This window comes from Mandrillus leucophaeus, unplaced genomic scaffold (assembly GCF_000951045.1).
Source record: "Mandrillus leucophaeus isolate KB7577 unplaced genomic scaffold, Mleu.le_1.0 Scaffold1505, whole genome shotgun sequence".
NCBI lineage: Eukaryota > Metazoa > Chordata > Mammalia > Primates > Cercopithecidae > Mandrillus > Mandrillus leucophaeus.
The window spans coordinates 253,498-274,771 of NW_012101483.1; the positions used below are offsets into that span (position 1 = coordinate 253,498).

The window sequence follows — 21,274 nt, forward strand, 5'->3', positions numbered from 1 at the left end:
AAGTATCAGTAATATACTATGGTTTTATATAACTTTTTATATAATACTGTATAAGAATAGACAATGTCATGTGTTTATAAACATCCATTTCTATGAAATACTCATGACATCCTTATACTTTGCTATAAAAATTAGTTTATGAAAAATTCTGATAATCTTACTAAAGAGCTTTTCACATTTATCTATACTAAAGGGAAATGAAAATACATGGTAACAGAAATATAAGGAACCAGGTAACTTGCTTCATTTCAATACCATAGCATGCTTTTATTTTAGCAACTTAGGTGTCACCTCCCTGTTTTATTACTAGATTGTAGTACAGACTCCAATTCCAGATGGGATGACAATAAGACCATTTATAAATTTACATTTCCCAGGTTCTTTCATAGCCAGTAGTGGCCATGTGATAAAATACTAAACATGAAAAGCAAAGCAGAAGTCTGTTAGGGATTTCTGTAAAAGTCTTGTTTTATTGATATAATTGTATACCCCTTTCTCCTAACTACCTTTTTCTTCACAGAATATGAACAGGATAAAAGGAACTGCGGCAGCCATACTACAATCATGACAGAGATACTCGAAGAATTACAGAGATATTGGATCCGACTTTTTGAGCTACTGAAGAAATACTAGCTTCTTTTTTCCATAGCAAGAAATCTTTCATTAGTTCAAGCCACTATTTAACTGAGATCTCTTTTACCCACAGTAGTGGGTAAAAGTAGTGGAAGTGGTATCACTACCCACAGTAGTGGAAGTGGTGTCACTACCCACAGTAGTGGAAGTAGTGTCTATCTGATACAGCTTCATTTTAAAATTGTTAATTTACGCAAAATAAGCATTTGAAGAAAATAACCAACGATACGGTAATCTTTACTAATAGGGAGGGCTATCTTTTGAGCTTCAGTGTATCTATTATATTTGAATGTATTTCTACTAAGAAATAATATAACTTTTGGACCAGGGTTTCTCAACCATGGAACTACTGACATTTTAGGCTAGATAAGTCTGCCCTATGCACTACAGGATTTTTAATAGAATCTCTGGCCCCTACCCAATACATGCCACTAGCACTCCCCAATTATAACAACTAAAAATATCTCTAGATATTGCCAAATGTTTCCGGGGGGGCAAAATCACCCCGTTTAAGAACCACTGCTCTAGATAAAAAGTACTCTTATGTCAACATGAAGTGAAAAGGCTAGTATTTCTCTCACTTGTGGTATAAAGATACAGCTACTATATTATAAATCTAAGATAATTTGCAATAATGGAGATTACACACAAAATGAGAAAAAAATACTGTAATATATACTTACTCTAATCCAAAAGAACCATATGCCAATATTTCGAATTCCTGCCATTGAAGTAAAAATAAAGTACATAATAATAATTGTTATAAGAATATAATCAAGAGGGAAAACCTGAAAAAAAAGATGAAATTAAATTTAATATACAAACTATAAGCACTCTAACAGTCATATAAAGTAAACTAAAAACATTATTCCCATTTGGCAAATATTTACAATATCAACCTTGATTTAAATTAGGCTACTGTGTTTAAAAAAAAATCCTCAAAAAATAAACAAGTACCAAACTATTACCAAAATTTTTAATACCATTATACTAAGAAAAATCCTAAAGCAAATTAAACTAAAATTGCATTTATTGATGAGATAAAAGACTTGATTAAATATTAATACCAAAAATAATTTGGAGAGGGTCACCTCATGTTATGTAATATATCCCGTCAAATTATGTATAACATAAAAGTCTAGGAATATATCAATATAATAATATTCAAAGCAACATGCCCATGTATAAACTACAGGCAAATAAAAAGTAAAACTAGAAAATAACATAAGCATATGTTAAACTATTAATAGGTTTTTAGCATAATAATTTTATGTGGAACAGGATGTCAGAATGTTTGCTAGACTCTAGCATTTTATACTCTAGCAGCTACAGTATAAAATGATTGATATTTTACTTACTGTTTGTAGTAAAGGCAAAAGCATATTCAGTGGATTACTCAGGTTTGCTCCAAAAATTATGAAACCAGAATCTATTCCAGCTGAATGAAGAGCTTTATCTAAACTAAAAAAATTATAATGAAATTTATGTTATACTACCAAATTTTCAGCAAATTTAGAAAAAATATCATAATTTAAGCATGCAAATACATCTAAGTCAAAGAAAACAATGGATAACAAATTAAATCTCACTTAAATATCTCACAGCTATTGTTCAATTGATGGAGAATAAAGAAACATTCTATTATTGGACGTTTTAGCCATTCTTGAGTTAATGCTATAGAACACTTCAAGTAAGAAAACTACTTAAGATGAATAGCCTACACTAATGGCATTCAGCAACAAAATGTATATTATCACAGAATTTGCATAAGTGCTTTAGAAAATGTGTCTACTGTACTTACTTTGACAAGAAGAGAGAAATTACAAACAGTAATGCAACTAAGATGAAAAATATTCCCCAGATGATCTAAAAGCAAAAATATATTCATTAAAATGTAGTTCTAAAAGTTGATATTAAAAGCACAAAACCATTATATTCAATATGAGTTGCTAGAATATGACAAAGATCTAACAAAAACAATCTAAGATACATTTTAATTTAGTATACAATTCCAGGCATTTATACCTGAATTTTCATTATGAGACTATTTGATTGAGAACATGTACATTAAAGAGACAAAGCATTTGAAAAGTCTTCACTAATAAGTAAACAAATGAAACTCTTTGTTAGACCAAATACAAAGTTTTTATTCCACTACACTGAAATGAGACTTTAATGTTGACTGAAAAGTACATTATGACTAACAGACACACACACACACACCCCAAAACCATGAAATGCAGGCTATATTACCCTGTTAGTTAAAATAGAAAATTTAGAACATTTTCCCATAGAAGTAATAATATATATAAATGATATATATATAGTGGTTAAATTGTATAACAATCCATAAAAGCCTGTACAAGTGATACTATTCCTGAAACAGAGTACTAACAACACTGAAAAAAATTGTCATGTAAAACAATGTTTCTGTGGAAAAATGTCCTAAGCACTTTAAGTAGCGGAACACATTTCTCCCAATTGTATGAACTTTATATTAAAGCTGGTAGAAAAAGAGGAAGAAAAATATTATAACTGAGTTTCTAATGAAAAGTTTCAGAGTATAAAAGGGGTGAAATCTATGTTAAGAAAAACCTAGGCTCTTTTTCCCCCAAAATCTTCCCCAAGTTCCAGGGACAACTGGGCTGAAGAGTTGTCAAGACCAGACCCAAAAAGAAGAGTCCCAGTAAGCACAGTTAAGTGTGTGGGGCTCCTCCTTTAACTGGAATTGATATAAAGAGATCAATGAATGTTATGAAATCATGAATGGCAGGGAGATTTTTTCATCTTATTTCACATGACTGTTGAAGTAAATTTTAGAACCCTGAAAGAATAAAAGAAGTAATGCATGAACCTACCTAGCCTGAAAAGATGATTTTTGGAAGTAATTTTAGACCTGCACTCTGGGGAATTCTTCAGTTATGGCAGGGTGCCTTTGGGGTTCACTGGGAAGGAGAGAGTTGACAACGAGAGGGGACCAAGAAGGCTATAGTCATCTCTTGAAAACAGAGTGATATTGCATGTACTATTTTTCATGCTGGGATTCTGCAAGAGAATTCATTATTTAAAAAGGGTTTCATTGCAAAAGATTTTGAAGTGACTCCTTTATAGTAACAAATGTTCATTAGTAGAGGGTATAAAGGAGTTAATCTTTTTTTTCTACTAGATTCAGGCATCTATATTTGGTACTGTGGTGAACCGAAAGGCAAGACAGACTTATACTTAGGATTCTCAAGTGAAAAACATTCCTTCCTAATAACTGTTAACAAAAAATAGTTTGTAGCATGAGGCAGTATAACTACCAAGTGCCAATTAGTAGTAGGAGAACATGATATGGAAACAGGATTTGAAGTTAAGATTCCCTTCCTTTGATGTCCATTTTGGCAAAAAAAAAAAAAAAAAAAAAAAAAAACTTAAAAAAAAAAAAAACAACCCTCTTAGCTATCTTCCCAATCTGTAGAGATGACTGACCCAGAGTTAGACTGCTTAATCAGTGACCTAACAGAATACAGAACAAATGTAAAAAATATAAATACTTTATAAAGACCAAGAAAACTAAACATATTTAAATACTAGAACTTAAATTAGTAGTTACAGAATCACATCAGTGATGACCACATTGGGGTGACCTAAATGCTACATATTATGCTCTAGCTATAATGCCAATTTTGAAATAAAAATTAAACTATAGAGGTAACGTCAATAAAAACAGAATAAGAACTTCTGAACATTTTCTCCTCTGTAAAAGCAGATTACAAGAAAAATCAACAGGGAAAGAAGAGCCTTTTTAACAAATAGTACTGGGACAAGCAGATACCCACATACAAAAGAACTTGTATCCTTACCTCACACCATATAAAAATTCAAACCGGACCAAAGACCCAAATGTAAGAGCTAATAAACTATAAAAACCCTTAACAGAAAACAGGTGTAACTCTTTGTGACCTTTGGATTAGGCTATGATTTTCTAGATAAGATACCTAAAGCATAAGCAACAGAAAAAAAAATTGGACTTCATCTAAATTAAAAATTCTCTTGCTTCAAAAGATACTATCAGCAAAGTGAAAAACCAACCCACGGAATAGGAGAAAATATTTGTTTTGTGAATATAAAGAACTCCTACACCTTAAGAAGAAGAATACAATCCAATTGAAAAATGAGCAAAGGATCTGAATATGTATTTCTTTAAAGGAAATATACAACTGGCCAATAAGCACCTGAAGAGATGCTCAATATCATTCACTAGAGAAATACAAATCAAACCCACAATGTGAACCAGAGAAATGTGAGCCAAACTACTTCATGCTCACTAGGATGTCTATAAACAAAAAAAAAATTAACAAGTGTTTATAAGGCTATGGAGAAATTGGAACTCTCATAGAGTTCGGTGGGAATGTAAAATGGTGTAGATGCTTTAAAAAACAGCCTTGACAATTCCTCAAAAAGTTAAATATAGTTATCGTATCACCCAGCAATTCCAGTCTTTGGTATATACCAAACAGAACTGAAGACATCTATCCACACAAAAATTTGTGTACAAATGTTCACAGCAGCATTTTTCATAATACTAAAAAATGAAAACCCAAATGTCCATGAGTTGATAAACTGATAAACAAAATGTGGTATATCCATACAATGGAATATTATTCAGCCATAAAAAAGAATGAAATAATGCTATATGCATATGAATGAATCATTAAAAACATTTATGCTAAATGAAGACAGAAAATACTACATATTGAATGATTCCATTTATATGAAATGTCTAGAAAAGACAAATCCATAGAGATAAAAAGATCAGTCATTGCCACGGACTGGGAGAATGGGGCAGACTGCTCATGGGTACAGGTTTTTTTGTTAAGGGAATAAAATTTTCTGACATTAGATGGTGATAGCTGCACAATCTTGTGAATATACTAAAAATCACTGCAATATACACTTTAAAAGGGTGAATTTCATGGTAAATTATGTCTCAAATGAAAAAAAAACGTTACATAGGTCTGTAATCACTTATCCGTAATTCTGAAATCTAAAATGTTCTAGAAATCAAATTTTTTTTCCTAGCTCATTTGTTGATTAAATCTCGCTTAAACTAACATGGGTCTTTTAAAAGTAACTAACTGTGAATATTTATTAATATATATTCACTGCAGAACTATTAATGTGCTCAAAAGAGGGTAAGAGGGCTGCTGCTCTGGGTTCTTTCAGAGGGTATTATTTAATATGTAATATATACATATGTTCTGAAAAATGAAAAATTCTAAATTTTATACTACATTTGATCCAAGGATTTTGGCTGAGGATTTTTGAACCTATATTATTATTATGAACTGATTATTTGTGTCTCCACACATTCCAAAATTTGTATGTTGGAGTACTAACCCCGATGTGATGGTTTTGGAGGTAGGGTCTTTGGGAGGTAATTCAATTGGACGAGTTTATGAAGATGAGGCCCTGATGATGAAATTAGTGTCCTTATAAGAAGAGAAGAGACCAGAACTAGCTCTCTTTCTGCCACGAAAGGACAGAGCAAGAATATGGCCATCAAATCTGCTAGCAACTTTATCTTGAACTTTCCAGTCTCCAGAGCAATAAATGTCTGTTCTTTAAGCCAGGGGTCCCCAGCCCCCGGGGCCCTGGACAAGTACCAGTCCATGGCCTGGCCACACAGCAGGAGATGAGCAGCAGGTGAGCAAGCAACACCACCTGAGCTCCACCTCCTGTCAGATCAGTGGCAGCATGAGATTCTAACAGGAGCATAAGCCGTTTCGTGAACTGTGCATACGAGGGATCTAGGTTGCACACTCCATATGAGAATCTAATGATGAATGTAATGCATTTGAATCATGCCAAAACCATCCCCACTCCAGTCGACAGAAAAATTCTCTTCTGAAACCAGTCCCTGGTGCCAAAAAGGTTGGGCTGACAGTTTAAGCCCCTCAGTCTATGAGTTCTATTTTATTTTTTAATATAGCAGCACAAACTAAGACAAATATATTGAACACGGTCTGTTAAATACATGTGTAAATAACAGCAGAGAGAGAGAAAAAAAAAGTCTGGTTGGATCTTAATAATCCGGGTAAGAAAATATATACAAAGCAAACATATGGAATGGGTAAGGCTAGCTTGAATAAAACAAAGAGGATGCAAGGGAGACAGAAAATATAGGAAGTTGTGATACAGGTCTCAATAAAGGAAAAATCCACTATCAAATGGGGGTAGAAGAGAAGGACATCTTTAAAAACACAATTACAATTTAAAGTTAAAAACAAAGCTTGGCTCACTAGTCTCCAGTTTCACTCCTCAGTGGTAATTATCATTAATAGGTTCCTACGAATCATTCCAGAAATGGTGCATGCGCACTCTCACACAATATTAACCAAAAGAGTACCTACCACAATATTTGCAAACTTAACATTAGTTTCAGTTAAAATACAACACATGATGAACATTGTAAAGGACTATTCAAGATATGATTTATTTGTAAAGAAAGATATAGTGCTCCTATTCATTTCAATGGCTCTACAGTACTTTCTAAAATGGAGATAACAATTAAGCCAGTCTCCTGATGAACAATGATTGTTTTCACAATGTGGTTATTAGAAGCAACAGTATGACAAATATGATTTTTAAAAAAATTAGTAGACTTTATTTTTAAGGAAATTGTTAGGTTTACAGAAAAATTAAGATGATAGTACTGAAGTTCTTACTTATCCCTCTCCCTTACAGTCTTCTTATTATTAACGTCTTTCACTTGTGTGGTACATATGTTAAAACTGATGAAACAATATTGATGTATTATTATTAAAGTCCATAGTTCACATTAAGGTTCACATTTTATATTCTATGGGCTTTGACAATGGATACTGTCATGTATCTACCATCAGGGCATCAAACATAATAGTTTAACTGGCCTAAAATACCCCGTGCTTCACTTATTTATCCTACCTCACCTCAAATCCCTCACAGCCACTCATCTTTTCATTATCTCTACAGTTTTGCCTCTTCCAGAATATCATATAGTTGGAATCAGAGTATGCAGCCTCTGTAGACTGGCTTCTTTTGCTTCTTTCGCTTAGCAACGTGTATTTAAGATTTCCTCTATTTCTCTTTGTGAGTTGATAGCTTTTCTTTCTATCACTATATAACATCACAGTACATAGATGTACCACAGTTTGTCCCTTCACTTACTGAAGGACACCTTGGTTGCTTCTGAGTTTTAGACATTACACATAAAGTTGCTATTAATATAAACATCCATGTACATGGTATCCTCTGGACATAAGTTTTCAATCCAATCAGGTAAATGGCTATGACTCTAACTGCTAGATCCTAATAAACAGGTATGTTTAGCTTTGTAAGAAACTGCCAAACTGTCTTCCAAAATGGCAGCATCATTCTGCATTCCCATCAGTAATGAATAAGTAGTTCCTGTTGCTTTGTATCTTTGCTAGCAATTGGTAATGTCAATATCCTTTTTGGATATTAATCACTCTAATAAGCATGAAGTGGCATCTCATGGTTTCAACTGCAATTCCCTAATGATACATGATGTTGAGTATCTTTTCATATGCTTATTTGCCATCTGTGTCTTTTCTTCTGTGGGGTATTTGCTCAGAACTTTTGCTCGTTTTTTAATTGCATTGCTGGTTTTCTTATTGGTGAGTTTTAAGAATTCTTTGTATATTTTAGACACAAGTCCTTTATCAAGATATGGACTGTGCAAATATTTTCTTCTAGTCTGTGACTTGTCTTATTCTTTTAACAGTATCTTTTACAGAGCAGAAGTTTTTAATATGAGTAAATTCCAACTTATACATTTTTTTTTCATGGATAGTGCTTTTGGTGTTGTATTTAAAAACTCATTGCCAAACCTAAGGTCACATAGATTTCCTTCTATGTTATTTTCTAGAAGTTTTATGGTTTTGTTTTTACAATGAGGTCTAAAATATATTTTAATTTTTGTGAAAGATGATTTAATTTTGTGAAAGCAATAATTGGATATCTATATGCAAAAAAGATCCACTGTTTTTGCATATAGACATCCAATTATTATGGCTCCATTTGTTGAAAAGACTATTCTTTATCCAATGAACTGCTTTTGCTCCTTTGTCAAAGACCAGTTGGCTATCTTTGTATCTGTTTATTTCTGGGCTCTCTATTCTGTTCCTTTTTTTTTTTTTTTTCTTGAGACGGAGTCTAGCTCTGTTGCTCAGGCTGGGGTGTCCTGGCACGATCTCGGCTCACTGCAAGCTCCGCGTCCCGGGTTCACGCCGTTCTCCTGCCTCAGCCTCCCGAGTTAGCTGGGACTACAGGTGCCTGCCACCAAGTCCGGCTAATTTTTTTTGTATTTTTAGTAGAGACAGGGTTTCACCGTGTTAGCCAGGATGGTCTCGACCTCCTGACCTCGTGATCCACCCTCCTCAGCCTCCCAAAGTGCTGGGATTACAGGCGTGAGCCACCGCACCTGGCCAATTATGTTCCATTGATCTAGTGGTGTCTAGTCTTCCACCAATACCATGTTGTCTTGATTACTGTAGCTTTATAGGAAGGCTAAAATTTGGGTAGTGTCAGACCTCCAACTTTGTTCTTCAGTATTACACTGACTATTCTGGGTTATTTTTCCTTTCCACAAAAAGTTTTAGAACCAGTTTCTCAATAACCACAAAATAAACTTGCTGGGATTTTGACTGCAATTGCACTGAATCTATAGATCAAGTTAGGAAGAAACAACATTATAAAAACAAAATGTTCTGTTTTAAAGACATGAATAAACAGGACAGAAACCAAATTTTTTCCTGGGTATTAAACAGATATAAATAATGCAATTTTTAAAAAATATAATAAAAGGTGATATGTGGTACTCTATGAAGAATATCAAGACATTGCTCTGGTCAGAGTAAAAATATTGTCAGTGTTACTTTACACATGATGTTATCTAAACCAATGAAGAATCAACTCTCCAGAAAATTATTTCTGTATTACTTAAAAAGAAGACTAAAGTGTCCCTACCTAATGGCATACTATTCCTCAAAATTTATTCACTATCCCTTTTACACAAATTTAAAACCTTGTATTATTTTCATTTAAATCAGTGGTTCTCAACTGGGCCTGTTTTACTTCCCAAAGGAAATTTAGTAATGCCTGAAGACATTTTATCATGATATTGGGGGAGGAGGGTGTTGCTACTGGCATTAAGTGGGCAGAGGCAACAGATGATATGCTAAACATCCTATAATGCACAGGAGAGCCTTCCCTCTATGTCCCCACCCAACAAATTATTGGGCCCCCAACATTAATTGTGCCAAGACTTGAGACTGACAGACTCTGCATAGTGTTAAACTCTGCTTAGTGTTAGAAAGCAGCATCAACTACTAATATAATCAATTATACCAAATATACACCTTTTTTTTTTTTTTTTTTTTGAGACGGAGTCTTGCTCTGTCGCCCAGGCTGGAGCGCAGTGGCCGGATCTCAGCTCACTGCAAGCTCCGCCTACCAGGTTCACGCCATTCTCCTGCCTCAGCCTCCCGAGTAGCTGGGACTACAGGCGCCCGTCACCTCGCCCGTCTAGTTTTTTGTATTTTTTAGTAGAGATGGGGTTTCACCATGTTAGCCAGGATGGTCTCGATCTCCTGACCTTGTGATCCACCCGTCTCAGCCTCCCAAAGTGCTGGGATTACAGGCTTGAGCCACCGCGCCCGGCCCCAAATATACACTTTTAATCATTTTCTCAAAGTCAGTTGTGTTTTCAGATGCTTATTAACCCAATTCAATCCTAAAATTCAATGCTGCATGACAATCCTAAAATTCAATGCTGCATGACAAAAATGAAACAAAAATTCAAGGCAGTGTGTAAGGAAATAATACAGGGTCAATTATTGAAAGCCACACCTCTCATGAGGTTTCACAGGTGAATTGCCTATATCCATAAAATAATATTTGTACTTCTAGAAATGTAATAAAAGAGTAGAGAGTAAATCAAAGTTACAAATGTAAAATAAACAGTGACTACTATCACATTTTATTATTAAAGTTGCCTTAAATTTATGAAATACGTGTATTGCTTTCTTTTGTTGCTGAGAGCAATGGCTGATGTGAAGAATGTTTAAAGAAAAAAATAATGTTTTTTTCAGATAGATTGAAGGGCCTGAGGAAAGAAAACCTTTTACTTTTCTTTATCTTTACTAGTAATGAGGACAGGAAGCATAAGTATGTGGCTGCTGTAAAGCTGCTTAGAATCTCGTAACTCAAGGTGTAGTCATGGACCTTCAGTATCACTTGGGACCTTGCTAGAAATACAGAATTTTGGGATCTATCTCGTGCTAACTAAACATAATCTGTATTTTAACAAGATTCCCAGGTAATTTTTTACAAACACTAAAGTTTGAGAAACCCTGCCTTAGAAAAGTCATCTAGAATATTAGATGACTCTTATGAAAAGATGCCTCAAACTCATGTTAAGAGTTTGAAAAGAGAATTTAGGAAAGGATAATTGGATTTAAGTTTTAACCAAACTAAATTTTCTTCTCTCCAGTCCATATGACTTTTTTACATCTAGTTCTCCAATGGTTGAGAAGCAGTGCATCTCAGGCCCCTAACTCAAATTAAGTAGCAAACTGACTAGTCTTCAAGACTTTCCTCATAGGTAAAAGGGTAAAGACACATGGTTTTCATTATCAAATTTTGATAAGACATTGTAACGAGTTATAATAATTCTGTAAATAGAATTCTATTTTTTATGTTATAAGTGCCCTAGTTCATAAAGTTAAAAAAAGTTAGAAGATCAATGTTATTCAGCCTTGCTATAAAATATTATTTTCCAAGTTGCAAAGATTCTCATGATGATTTGTCAATGCAGTATCACTCAGCTCTTGATTACAATTTTCCCTATTATCTATTAGGAGCAATTTCTTTAGTTCAATATTTCTCTGATGAAAGGTTTTTTCATTATTTTATTCTTAAAATTTTTGTGGGTACATAGGTGTATATATTTATGGGGTACATGAATTGTTTTGATACAGGTATGCAATGTGAAGTAAGTACATCACAGGGAGACAGACGTTTGTAAAATTTGACAATGAAGAAAGGAGATGGGTAAGGATATAGCCAATTTTTTTAGAGGAGGAGAGAGGGGATCCAGTGAAACTTAAGAGTTTAAACACTTTATTTTAATATAATTTCAGACATATGCAAAAACAATACAAAGAATTCCACTATACCCTTCGCTCATATTCTCCAAATTTTAACATGTTACCCTTAATCATTCTCTTTTTAACAAGTCTTAATTACTATATAATATCAATTTCTCTTGAACAAGGTATTTCATAACATTGACATTTTGTAGAGTCCAGGGAAGTTAATTTGCAGAATGTCTCTCAATTTGGATTGTCTATTTTCTCATGATTATATTTAGATTATGCTTTTTTGGCAGAAATGACAGAGAAGTGTTGAGTCCTTCTCAATACATCATATCAAGTGGCACAGTCATGTCTATTTGCCCCATTACTGATGAGCTTAACTTAAATCATGTAGTAAGGTGGTTTCAGTCAGGTTTCTCCGTTGTACAATTTTAATATTTCCCCCTCTGTAATTAACGTTTTGTGGTGAGATACTTTGAGAATATGCAAAATCTTGTTGTCACCAAACATTTAACTTCAAGTTGAGTATCCACTGATGCCTCTTCCCAGAAACAATATGTTTTTTTCTGTGGTATTTGTCAAATGCTGATTTTCTAATTGTTTCTATATTTATTTGTTGGAAATTCTACTGTAGGGAAGAGCTTTCCCTTCCCCATCATTTACTAATGTATTTACTTTATTTATGTCAATATAGACTTATAAATTCTTATTTTATTCAATTAGTTATCATCTGTTATTATCACTGATACCTAAATGGTCCCAGATTTAGGCAATAGGAGCCCCTACAAACTGGTTCCTTTTATTATCCCCCCACTATTCTCTAAACACTTCTTACGTTGTGGCATCAGATGCTCCAAGCTTATTAGGTGCTTTCTCAGCAACAGTCCTAAAATCAGACATTTCTCCAAGCAGCACTAGTTCCTTTTAACAAAGTTAGGTAGTGGTCTGTCTATTAATAAAAACATATGCATATGCAGAAATCATTACTTTATTAGTACTAAATTAAGACTCTATTTTCAATCCATGGTTGGTTGAATCTGCAAATGCAGAATCTGCAGATATAGAGGACTGTTGTAATTCATCTGTTTTTCTTCTCCCTACCTCACTGCTTCTACCTTTATCTTTATTTTCTTCTTTGTAATTCCTTTTGTTCTTCTGATAGCTTTTTTGGGATTGGAATTTCTTGCTTGGACATTTGGGTTTTTTTTTTCCCACTTTTACTGGTAAGTGTGTTTCAGGCTATGAATTTCTCTGTTGTTGTGCAATTCATCCTTTGCATCAGCTCCTAAACTGACCGTTCTTAAAGATAACTAGGCTCATTTTCATCATTATCCACCTTAAAGTGATAATCTTTGTCAGCCTTTAGTTCACAACTGAAAAGATAGCTCTGGCGCCTCAGGGGGCTCATGTCCATGTCCATCAAATCTTCCGTCAGGTGGCTGCATGCACTTAGGTGGGAGAGAAGGCAGACGGAGATAAACAACCGCTGCTCAAGAGAACAGTCGCAGAGGACGGAATCACACCAGGACTGATCTCTGTTTTAAAGGTATCACACAGATTCTAATATGTTTCAATTATCATTAACTTTTAGAAATTCTATATTTCTCCTTGCTTTTTGATCAAAAGTTGCTGAATATAAGGTTAATTTTCAAGTGAAAAGTATGTTAGTTTATTGATTTTGTTACAATTTCTAGTTTTAATGCACTGTAATCAGAGAAAAGTTGTTTGCAATATATCTGTTCTCTGAAACTTCCTGATACTTTCTTCAAGATCTAATTAATATATGATCAACTTTTGTGTTCCCTGTGCATTTGGAGAAAAGGTTATTTTCTATTATCTAGATGCAAAGTTTGAAAGTTGTAAGTTGTACCTTACTGATTATTAGGTCTTCTATATTTTTACTCTATTTCATCCACTTGAAATGTCTTACCCTGAGTATGTTGTTAATCTCCTATTACTACTATATTTCAATCTTTATCTTCTGAAATCTCCCAGAGTTTTTGCTTTCAAGGTGGCTGCTGTGTTAATTGGTACACAGATATCCACAGTTATTACACCTTCATTCTAAATTGTGGCTTTTCATATTAAAAAGTGTGTGAGTTTTCTACTGCTGCCAATGACACACCACCACAAACGTAGTGGCCTGAAACAGCATCCACTTATTATCTCAGTTTCTGTGGGTCAGATATCTGTGCACAGTGCAGCTCAATGGAGTCTCTGCTTGAGGTCTCACAGACCCAAAACCAAGGTGTCGGTAGGGCTATGTTCCCTTCTGGAGACTCTGGGAAAGAAATACTTTCATGCTCATTCAGATTGTTGGCTGACATTCAGTTCCTTAAGGTTGTAGAGTTGGAGTTTTCATTTCTTTGTTGGCTATCATTTGGGAACATCTCTCCGTTTCTTAAGGCTGCTTGCATTCCTCGTCACATTTCCCCCTCCATCTTAAAATCAGTCATGGCAAGTCAAGTCATTCTCACACTTTGAATATCTTTGATGTACCCTTTATCACTTCTCTCTGACTCTAGTCCAGAAAGTTCTCTGCTTTGAAGGGTTCATGTTATTAGACTGAGCCCACCTGAATAATCCAGGATAATCTTTGTATTTTAAGATTTATAACCTTAATTACATTTGTAAGATTCCTTTGCCACTTAACGTCACAGGTTTCCTGGATGAGGCCATCATTAGGTGAAGAGGAAAGCACTGGACCTACCACAAAATGTGTCCTTCTTTGTTACAATTGGTGTATTTTGGCCTGAATTCTATTTTGTCTAATAGGATCACTGTTTCCTTACTGTTTCCATTTGTCTAGTAAGTCTTTGAACACCTGTTTATTTTTAGTCTTTTTGAACTACTGTTTTAGGTATGTCTCTTTTAAATAGCATACATTGGATCTATCTTCTTTGTGAAGAAAATTAAAATTTTTCTTCTAATGGTGAGTTAGGTCTATTCACATCTGCTGATATTATGAACATATTTAGTCTCAATAATATCTTACTGTTAGATAATTTTGTGTATGTTATATTTCCTGTATTCTTTAGGTACCAAGAATAGGCAAACATGGAGAGAAGAGAAATCACTAGGAAATGGAGAATTACCGTTTAACAAATGTATTGTTTCCATTTGAAAAAGATCAGAAAATGAATAGTGATGATGGTTGCACAACATTGTGAATGTACTTACAAGCTATTGAATATACACCTAAAAATATTCCAAATCATAGATTGAGACACATATATTTTACCGCAATAAAAAAATCTAAAAAATATACGCAATGTAATTACAAACATGAATTTATAATTTTCTGTATAAGCCTAAGAAGTATATATGGTAAAATCTCAAGTTACATTTAAAACCTAATGATCTATAAGTTACCCAGGCCAATTAGCTGTATAAGCTCAAAGTATACTCTTCTGTCAGGGAAGTTTATTTAAGTATTTAATGAACATCAGACTGTATGCTTAGAAATGTGTTCAATATTATATATAAATGCTGTTTTAAAGAGCTATTAACTTATTCTAATAAGGTGCTTATTTTTATAGTTGTCTTCAGCATAAAACTTATCTCCCTTCATTTTCATGGTAGGATTTAAGAACTTGAAAAATCCTACATATAGAACTATAACAGCAGCAGCTGCAATTTTCTGAGCTGTTTACGTCGAAAGGAACTGCACTGCATACATTATTTCATTTAATTCCCACAACAAAATAAGGCAGGTATATAATTCCATTTTAAGAATGAGAAAAGTAAGGTTCAAAAAGCTTAAGTAAGAAGTTACATAGTTGGTGAGGAGTAGAGCAAGGACTCAAACCCAGGATTAGGTGACCATAAAGCCTATGCTTCTGAAATAAGTTATGTATATGCTAGGGAAATGCATGGTAATCACAAGATCAACAGGCATCTTCATGGGAATTTAAAAAAATATCCTCCACTAATTTTAAAAATTGTAAATTTTTTACATTTGCAAAAATCTTAATTTAATTCATTTCATAAAAAGACAAACATGAATTATGGTAGAGAATAAAAGGTAACACTGGCACAAAATTTTGAGATAGAACATAACTTCTAAGAAATTTAATGTCAAGAACTTCCCAAAGATCTTAAATTACCTTCAGCATATACAGAGACAGCTGTATAGAAGGGCAAGTGCACCTAGATCTACTTTCTTCCTCTAGTTTGACTTGAATGTTAATGCTTAAGAAACACTGAGCTGGGCGTGGTGGCTCACGCCTGCAAACCCAGCACTTTGGGAGGCTGAGGCGGGCGGATCACCTGAGGTTGGGAGTTCGAGACCAGCCCGACCAACATGGAGAAATCCCGTCTCTACTAAAAATACAAAATTAGCCAGGCGTGGTGGCGCATGTCTGTAATCCCAGCTACTTGGGAGGCTGAGACAGGAGAATCGCTTGAACCTGGGAGGTGAAGCTTGTGGTGAGCAGAGACTGCGCCATTGGACTCCAGCCTGGGCAACAAGAGTGAAATTCCATCTCAAAAAAAGAAAAGAAACACTAAACGAAAATTTGGCTTTCTATTTCTGAATTGTTACACCAATTGTACACAAACACCTGAGGTAATAAATAACAACTTTCATATCTCATTTAAGGAAAAAAGCAGTGTTTATCTCATCATAATACAAGTTAAACCCTCAATTACATAACGACTAGTTTGTACCCCTAGAGATTCCTTCAGGCATGCCTATTACCCTATTCCTAACTTAGGACCAGACACGGAAAGACGGGTGAAAATTTAGATCAATATTCAGAAATGACACATTTACTAACATAAAGAAGAACTGTACTGGAGGTTTCTGCCAATGAAATTAGGAAAGTAAGAAATAAAAGCAATTACAAATCTTATAAGGAAGAAGTAAAACTGTCTTTTAGCAGCTGATATGATCATGTACAAAAGAAACTCTCCTAAGGAATCTACAGTGAAGGTACTAGAACTAATAATTTAATCAGGTTGCAGGATATAAGGGTAAGATACAAAGACAAATTTCTACATACTAACAACAAATATTAAAAACTTAAACAACATAATTTACAAGAGTATAAAAAATACTTGGAGGTAAATTTATCAAGATATTTGTAAGACCTCTACATTGAACACACTACAAAACATTCCTGAGAGAAATTTAAGATGTAAATAAATAGATACCATGTTCATGGATATAATATATCAGTTCTCCCCCAAATTTACCTATAAGAGTGAAAGTAATCCCAACAGATGGCCTAGTGGATGTTTTGTGGAATTATAAATTGATTCTTAAATTGATATGAAAATGCAAAGGATTTGGTAAAGCCAAAACAATTTTTAAAAAGGGAAATAAAACTGAAGAATTTATACTACCTAACTTTATGGCAGATTATAAAGCTCTAGTAATCAAGTATTAGCATAAAGACATATAGATCAATGGAGTAGAATAGCGATTCCAGAAACAGACCCACACTTATACTACAATCAATTTATTTGACAAAACTTCCAAGGAAAGTCAATGAGCAAAGGATAGTCCTGACAAAAAATTATTCTGGAACAATTGGATATCCACATAGAAAATAAAATGAACCTTAACTCTTAAGTCATACCATAGCACAAAAGTAACTTAAAAGGGGCCATGATCCCAAGCATAAGATGTAAATCTACAAAATTTCTAGAAGAAAATGTTTGTTACCTTAGGAAAGACAAACATTTCTGAGGACATAAAAATATGAACCAAAAATAGGCATATAAATTGGAATTCATCAAAATTTAAGAAACACCTGAATTACAGTGTTAAGAAACCAAAAACGTAAAGAAAACTTGCCATGAACTAGGAGACGATACAAGACATCAATTTGACAAAGTGCTAGATCCAGACTATACAACGAATGTTTGTATCTCACTCATAACAGAAAAACCTAATTTAGAAAATGGCTAAAAGATTGAAACACACATTTTATAGAAAATAGCCAATAAGCATACAGAAAGATGCTAAATATCATTTAATCACTAATTAAATGCAAAGCAAAAATGTAAGATGCTACTGTACATTCATAAGAATAAGTCTTACAGACACTACGTAAGAGTTGAAAAGAATGTGAAACAATGGGCAATCTCTTACTGCTATGGGAATGCAAAATGGTTGTAACCCTTTTGGAAAACACTTCAGCAGTTTCTTATAAAGTTAAACATATTAAACATTAGATCCAGAAATTCTACTCAAGTATTTATCCAAAAGAAATGAATGAAAGCACATCTACACAAAGGTTTATACAAAAATATTCATATTAGTATTATTCATTATAGTCTCAAACCAGAAACAACCCAAATTTCCACCAACAGGGGTGAGTGAATAAACAAACTGTGATACAGACACACACTGTAACACTGTTGAACAATAAAACTGAATAAACCACTGGGCAAAAAAAAGTATTAAATAATAACATGAGCAAATCTCAAAAACTGTGCCATGCCAAAGAAGCCACCAGACAAAAGATTGTACAGTCTATTATTCCACTTATTTAAAATTCCAGAACACATAAAACTGACCTCTAACGATAGAAAGGACATCAACAGTTACCTAAAGTCTGAGCTCAGGGGAGCAAGACAGGGCACGAGGTAGATTTTCCAGGTGATGTGGATGTCCTATCTATCTATATTCGACAAAACCTTACACTGAAAATCTGTAAATCTTACACTGTAAAACCTTACACTGTAAAAATCTGTACACTTAGTAAAGTTGATTTGAAAATCCTTCTAAACATATGTTTGGTGAAATGGAACACAGCACATTTAAAAGAAGGCAGCTGATGTTAGAGACCAGATTATAAATATTTATAAAAACCTAAAAAACAATTTAGGATTAAAATCAAGCTGGAGAGGGTTTTATCATACTTGCAGGGCTATGAAGACAAATCACCTTGGGGAAAAAAAAACTGGGGTAAAGTTTTAAAAATTTATTCTAACAGAAGATTTAAAAAATGATTATATAGAAAAACTAACTGATTATGGTCTATTTTTAAAAATCTCTTTCAAACCAGGGTCTTTTTAGGGTGAGCAGTTAGTGCATTTCTTTCTAATTATAAAAGGTGGAGAAAGCAGCATCCGAATTGAACCTGACTGACTCATCTTTGAATGGTTCTTTGAACCATTTCTTTTTCTTTTTTTAACATTTAAGTTCACAGGTACAAGCGCAGGTTGGTTATATAGGTAAACTTGTGTCATGGGGGTTGTTGTACAGGTTATTTCATCACCCAGGTACTAAGCAAGGAACCCATTAGTTATTTTTCCTGATCCTCTCCTTCCTCCCACCCTCCACCCTCTGAAAGGCCCCAGTGTGTGTTGTTCCCCTCTATCTGTCCATGTTGAATCACTTCTTTTAAAATTTAGCCCAAACCCACTTTCTAGCTTCATTTTGCCTAACTCCAAGTTAGTGCACTCACTGAATTTTCTGAATTACAACTTGTATGCTATTGTATGCAAAGGTCTGGTGTTTGAAATGCTTCCAGATATAGAATGAGCATATTTAGAAGTCTGTGGCCAGCAGTTTTTGTTACTTTTTAGTCTGAGCCATATTAAAATGATCTTAATTCATTCTATATAGTTAGGTTAAGTACCACAGTCCCAAGAATCCAAGGCTGGCAAACAATGGTTTCCAAAAAGAGAAAATAATAATTTTCCATGTCAAATAATGTCTTTTTTTTTTTTTTTTTTGTTTGAGACGGAGTCTTACTCTGTTGCCCAGACTGGAGTCCAGTGGCCCGATCCCAGCTCACTGCAAGCTCCGCCTCCCAGGTTTACGCCATTCTCCTGCCTCAGCCTCCCGAGTAGCTGGGACTACAGGCGCCCGCCACCTCGTCCAGCTAGTTTTTTGTTTTTTTTTTTTTGGAAAGACAGGGTTTCACCGTGTTAGCCAGGATGGTCTCGATCTCCTGACCTCGTGATCCACCCTTCTCGGCCGCCCAAAGTGCTGGGATTACAGGCTTGACCCACCGCGCCCAGCCCAAATAATGTCTTTTTACATACTTTCAGAAACATAATCTAACAATGAGAAAAATTCTATTACTGTAAGTCAGAGTTCCTGTGTTCTTTTTTTTAGATTAAAGAAAGTCATTTTGTTTCTCACAGTTTTCACAACCCATACAAATAGATAAATTCATAAAGAAAATGTCACACATACAAAATTGGAATATTATTCAGTCTTGTAAAAAATAAGGGAATCCTCTCATTTGTGACAACATGGATGAGCCTGAAAGACACTATGCTAAATGAAATAAGTCAGACATAGAAAGACACTGCACAATTCTTATGTGAGACACCTAAAATAGGAAAAAGTATAGATACAGAAATTAGAATAGTAGCTACCAGGGAATGCAGAAAAAAGATAAGAAAAGTTGTCATCTAAGGGATATAAAGATGAAGTTACACAAGATGAACAAGTCTGCCACGAAAGAAAGGGCCTATAGTCAACAATAGTATGTAGTACATATAAAAATTTTAGAAAGAATGGATCTCACTTTAAATGTTAAATCAACAACAGCAACAAAGGAAAATATAGAAAGTTTTGGAGGTGATGTATATGCCCATTACCCAGAATGTGGTGATAGCAACATAAATGAATATGTATGTCTAAACTCACCAAACTGCATTCATTAATTATGTGCAGTGTTAAAAGAAACAACTGGATCTCCATAAAAGTGGGAGGAAACACCAGTATGGTAAGGCATGAAAACAAAAATGTACACCAGTAGAAAAGAATAGAGCGCCTAGAAATAAATCCACAAACTTAGTCAATTTATTTTTGACAAAGGTACCATGAATACATACTAAGGAAAGGATAGTCAATCCAACATAGTGCTGGAAAAAATGAACTCCATGCCAACAGAATGAAACTGGGCCCTCATTTTAAATCATACACAAAAACCAAATCAAAATAGACTAAACACTTAAACATAAGACCTGAAACTGTAAATCTACCAGGAGAAAGCATAGGCTTCTAAGCTCTAACATGAGTCACAGATCTACTTATAGGAAAGTATAAACTTGAAGAATATGCTAGCAGCATATTGCAATACTTACCTATATTTTTATTTTTATTTCTCAACAATTGTTGTAATACATTGCTCAGAAAGGTTATGCACCTTGCCCAAACTACCAAAGAGAGCTGTGATTTAAAACCAGATTAAACTCCCAAATCCATTTTAAGCTGTAATGCTTCAAAAGGAGAGCTCAATCTCTCCAAGAGATACTACATAAACTTGGGAGAAGAGTGACAGTATAATTTTTTAAAATTTAATTTACCTTCAGGGGACGTAGAGCGCCGCAAAATTTTGTCCACCAGCTGTTTTCAATGAATTCTAAATGCCTCTCTCTCTTCTTAAGTGTTCGTAACCTTTCTTCAAACTGTTTTAAGGCGCGTTTATCCCTTGCTGGCAAAGGTCGACCATCTTTGCTCTGCAAATGACGGAACAAAACAAAAGTTTTACCATTAACATCTTAATAAAGTACCCAGCAGATTTAGCAGA

At 34.2% G+C, this 21,274-nt stretch overlaps 1 protein-coding gene across 1 annotated transcript in view; it reads right to left on the minus strand.

Annotated features, from left to right (window-relative positions):
- Positions 1-21,274, minus strand: part of LMBRD1 (LMBR1 domain containing 1) — a 128,534-nt gene that overhangs the window by 24,308 nt on the left and 82,952 nt on the right. Inside the window, exons 9-12 of the mRNA XM_011975038.1 lie at positions 21,051-21,203; positions 2,435-2,499; positions 1,992-2,094; positions 1,317-1,421 (exon numbers count right to left, since the gene is read on the minus strand). Of these exons, the coding sequence (XP_011830428.1) occupies positions 1,317-1,421; positions 1,992-2,094; positions 2,435-2,499; positions 21,051-21,203 (426 nt within the window). The remainder of the gene's footprint in view (positions 1-1,316; positions 1,422-1,991; positions 2,095-2,434; positions 2,500-21,050; positions 21,204-21,274) is intronic.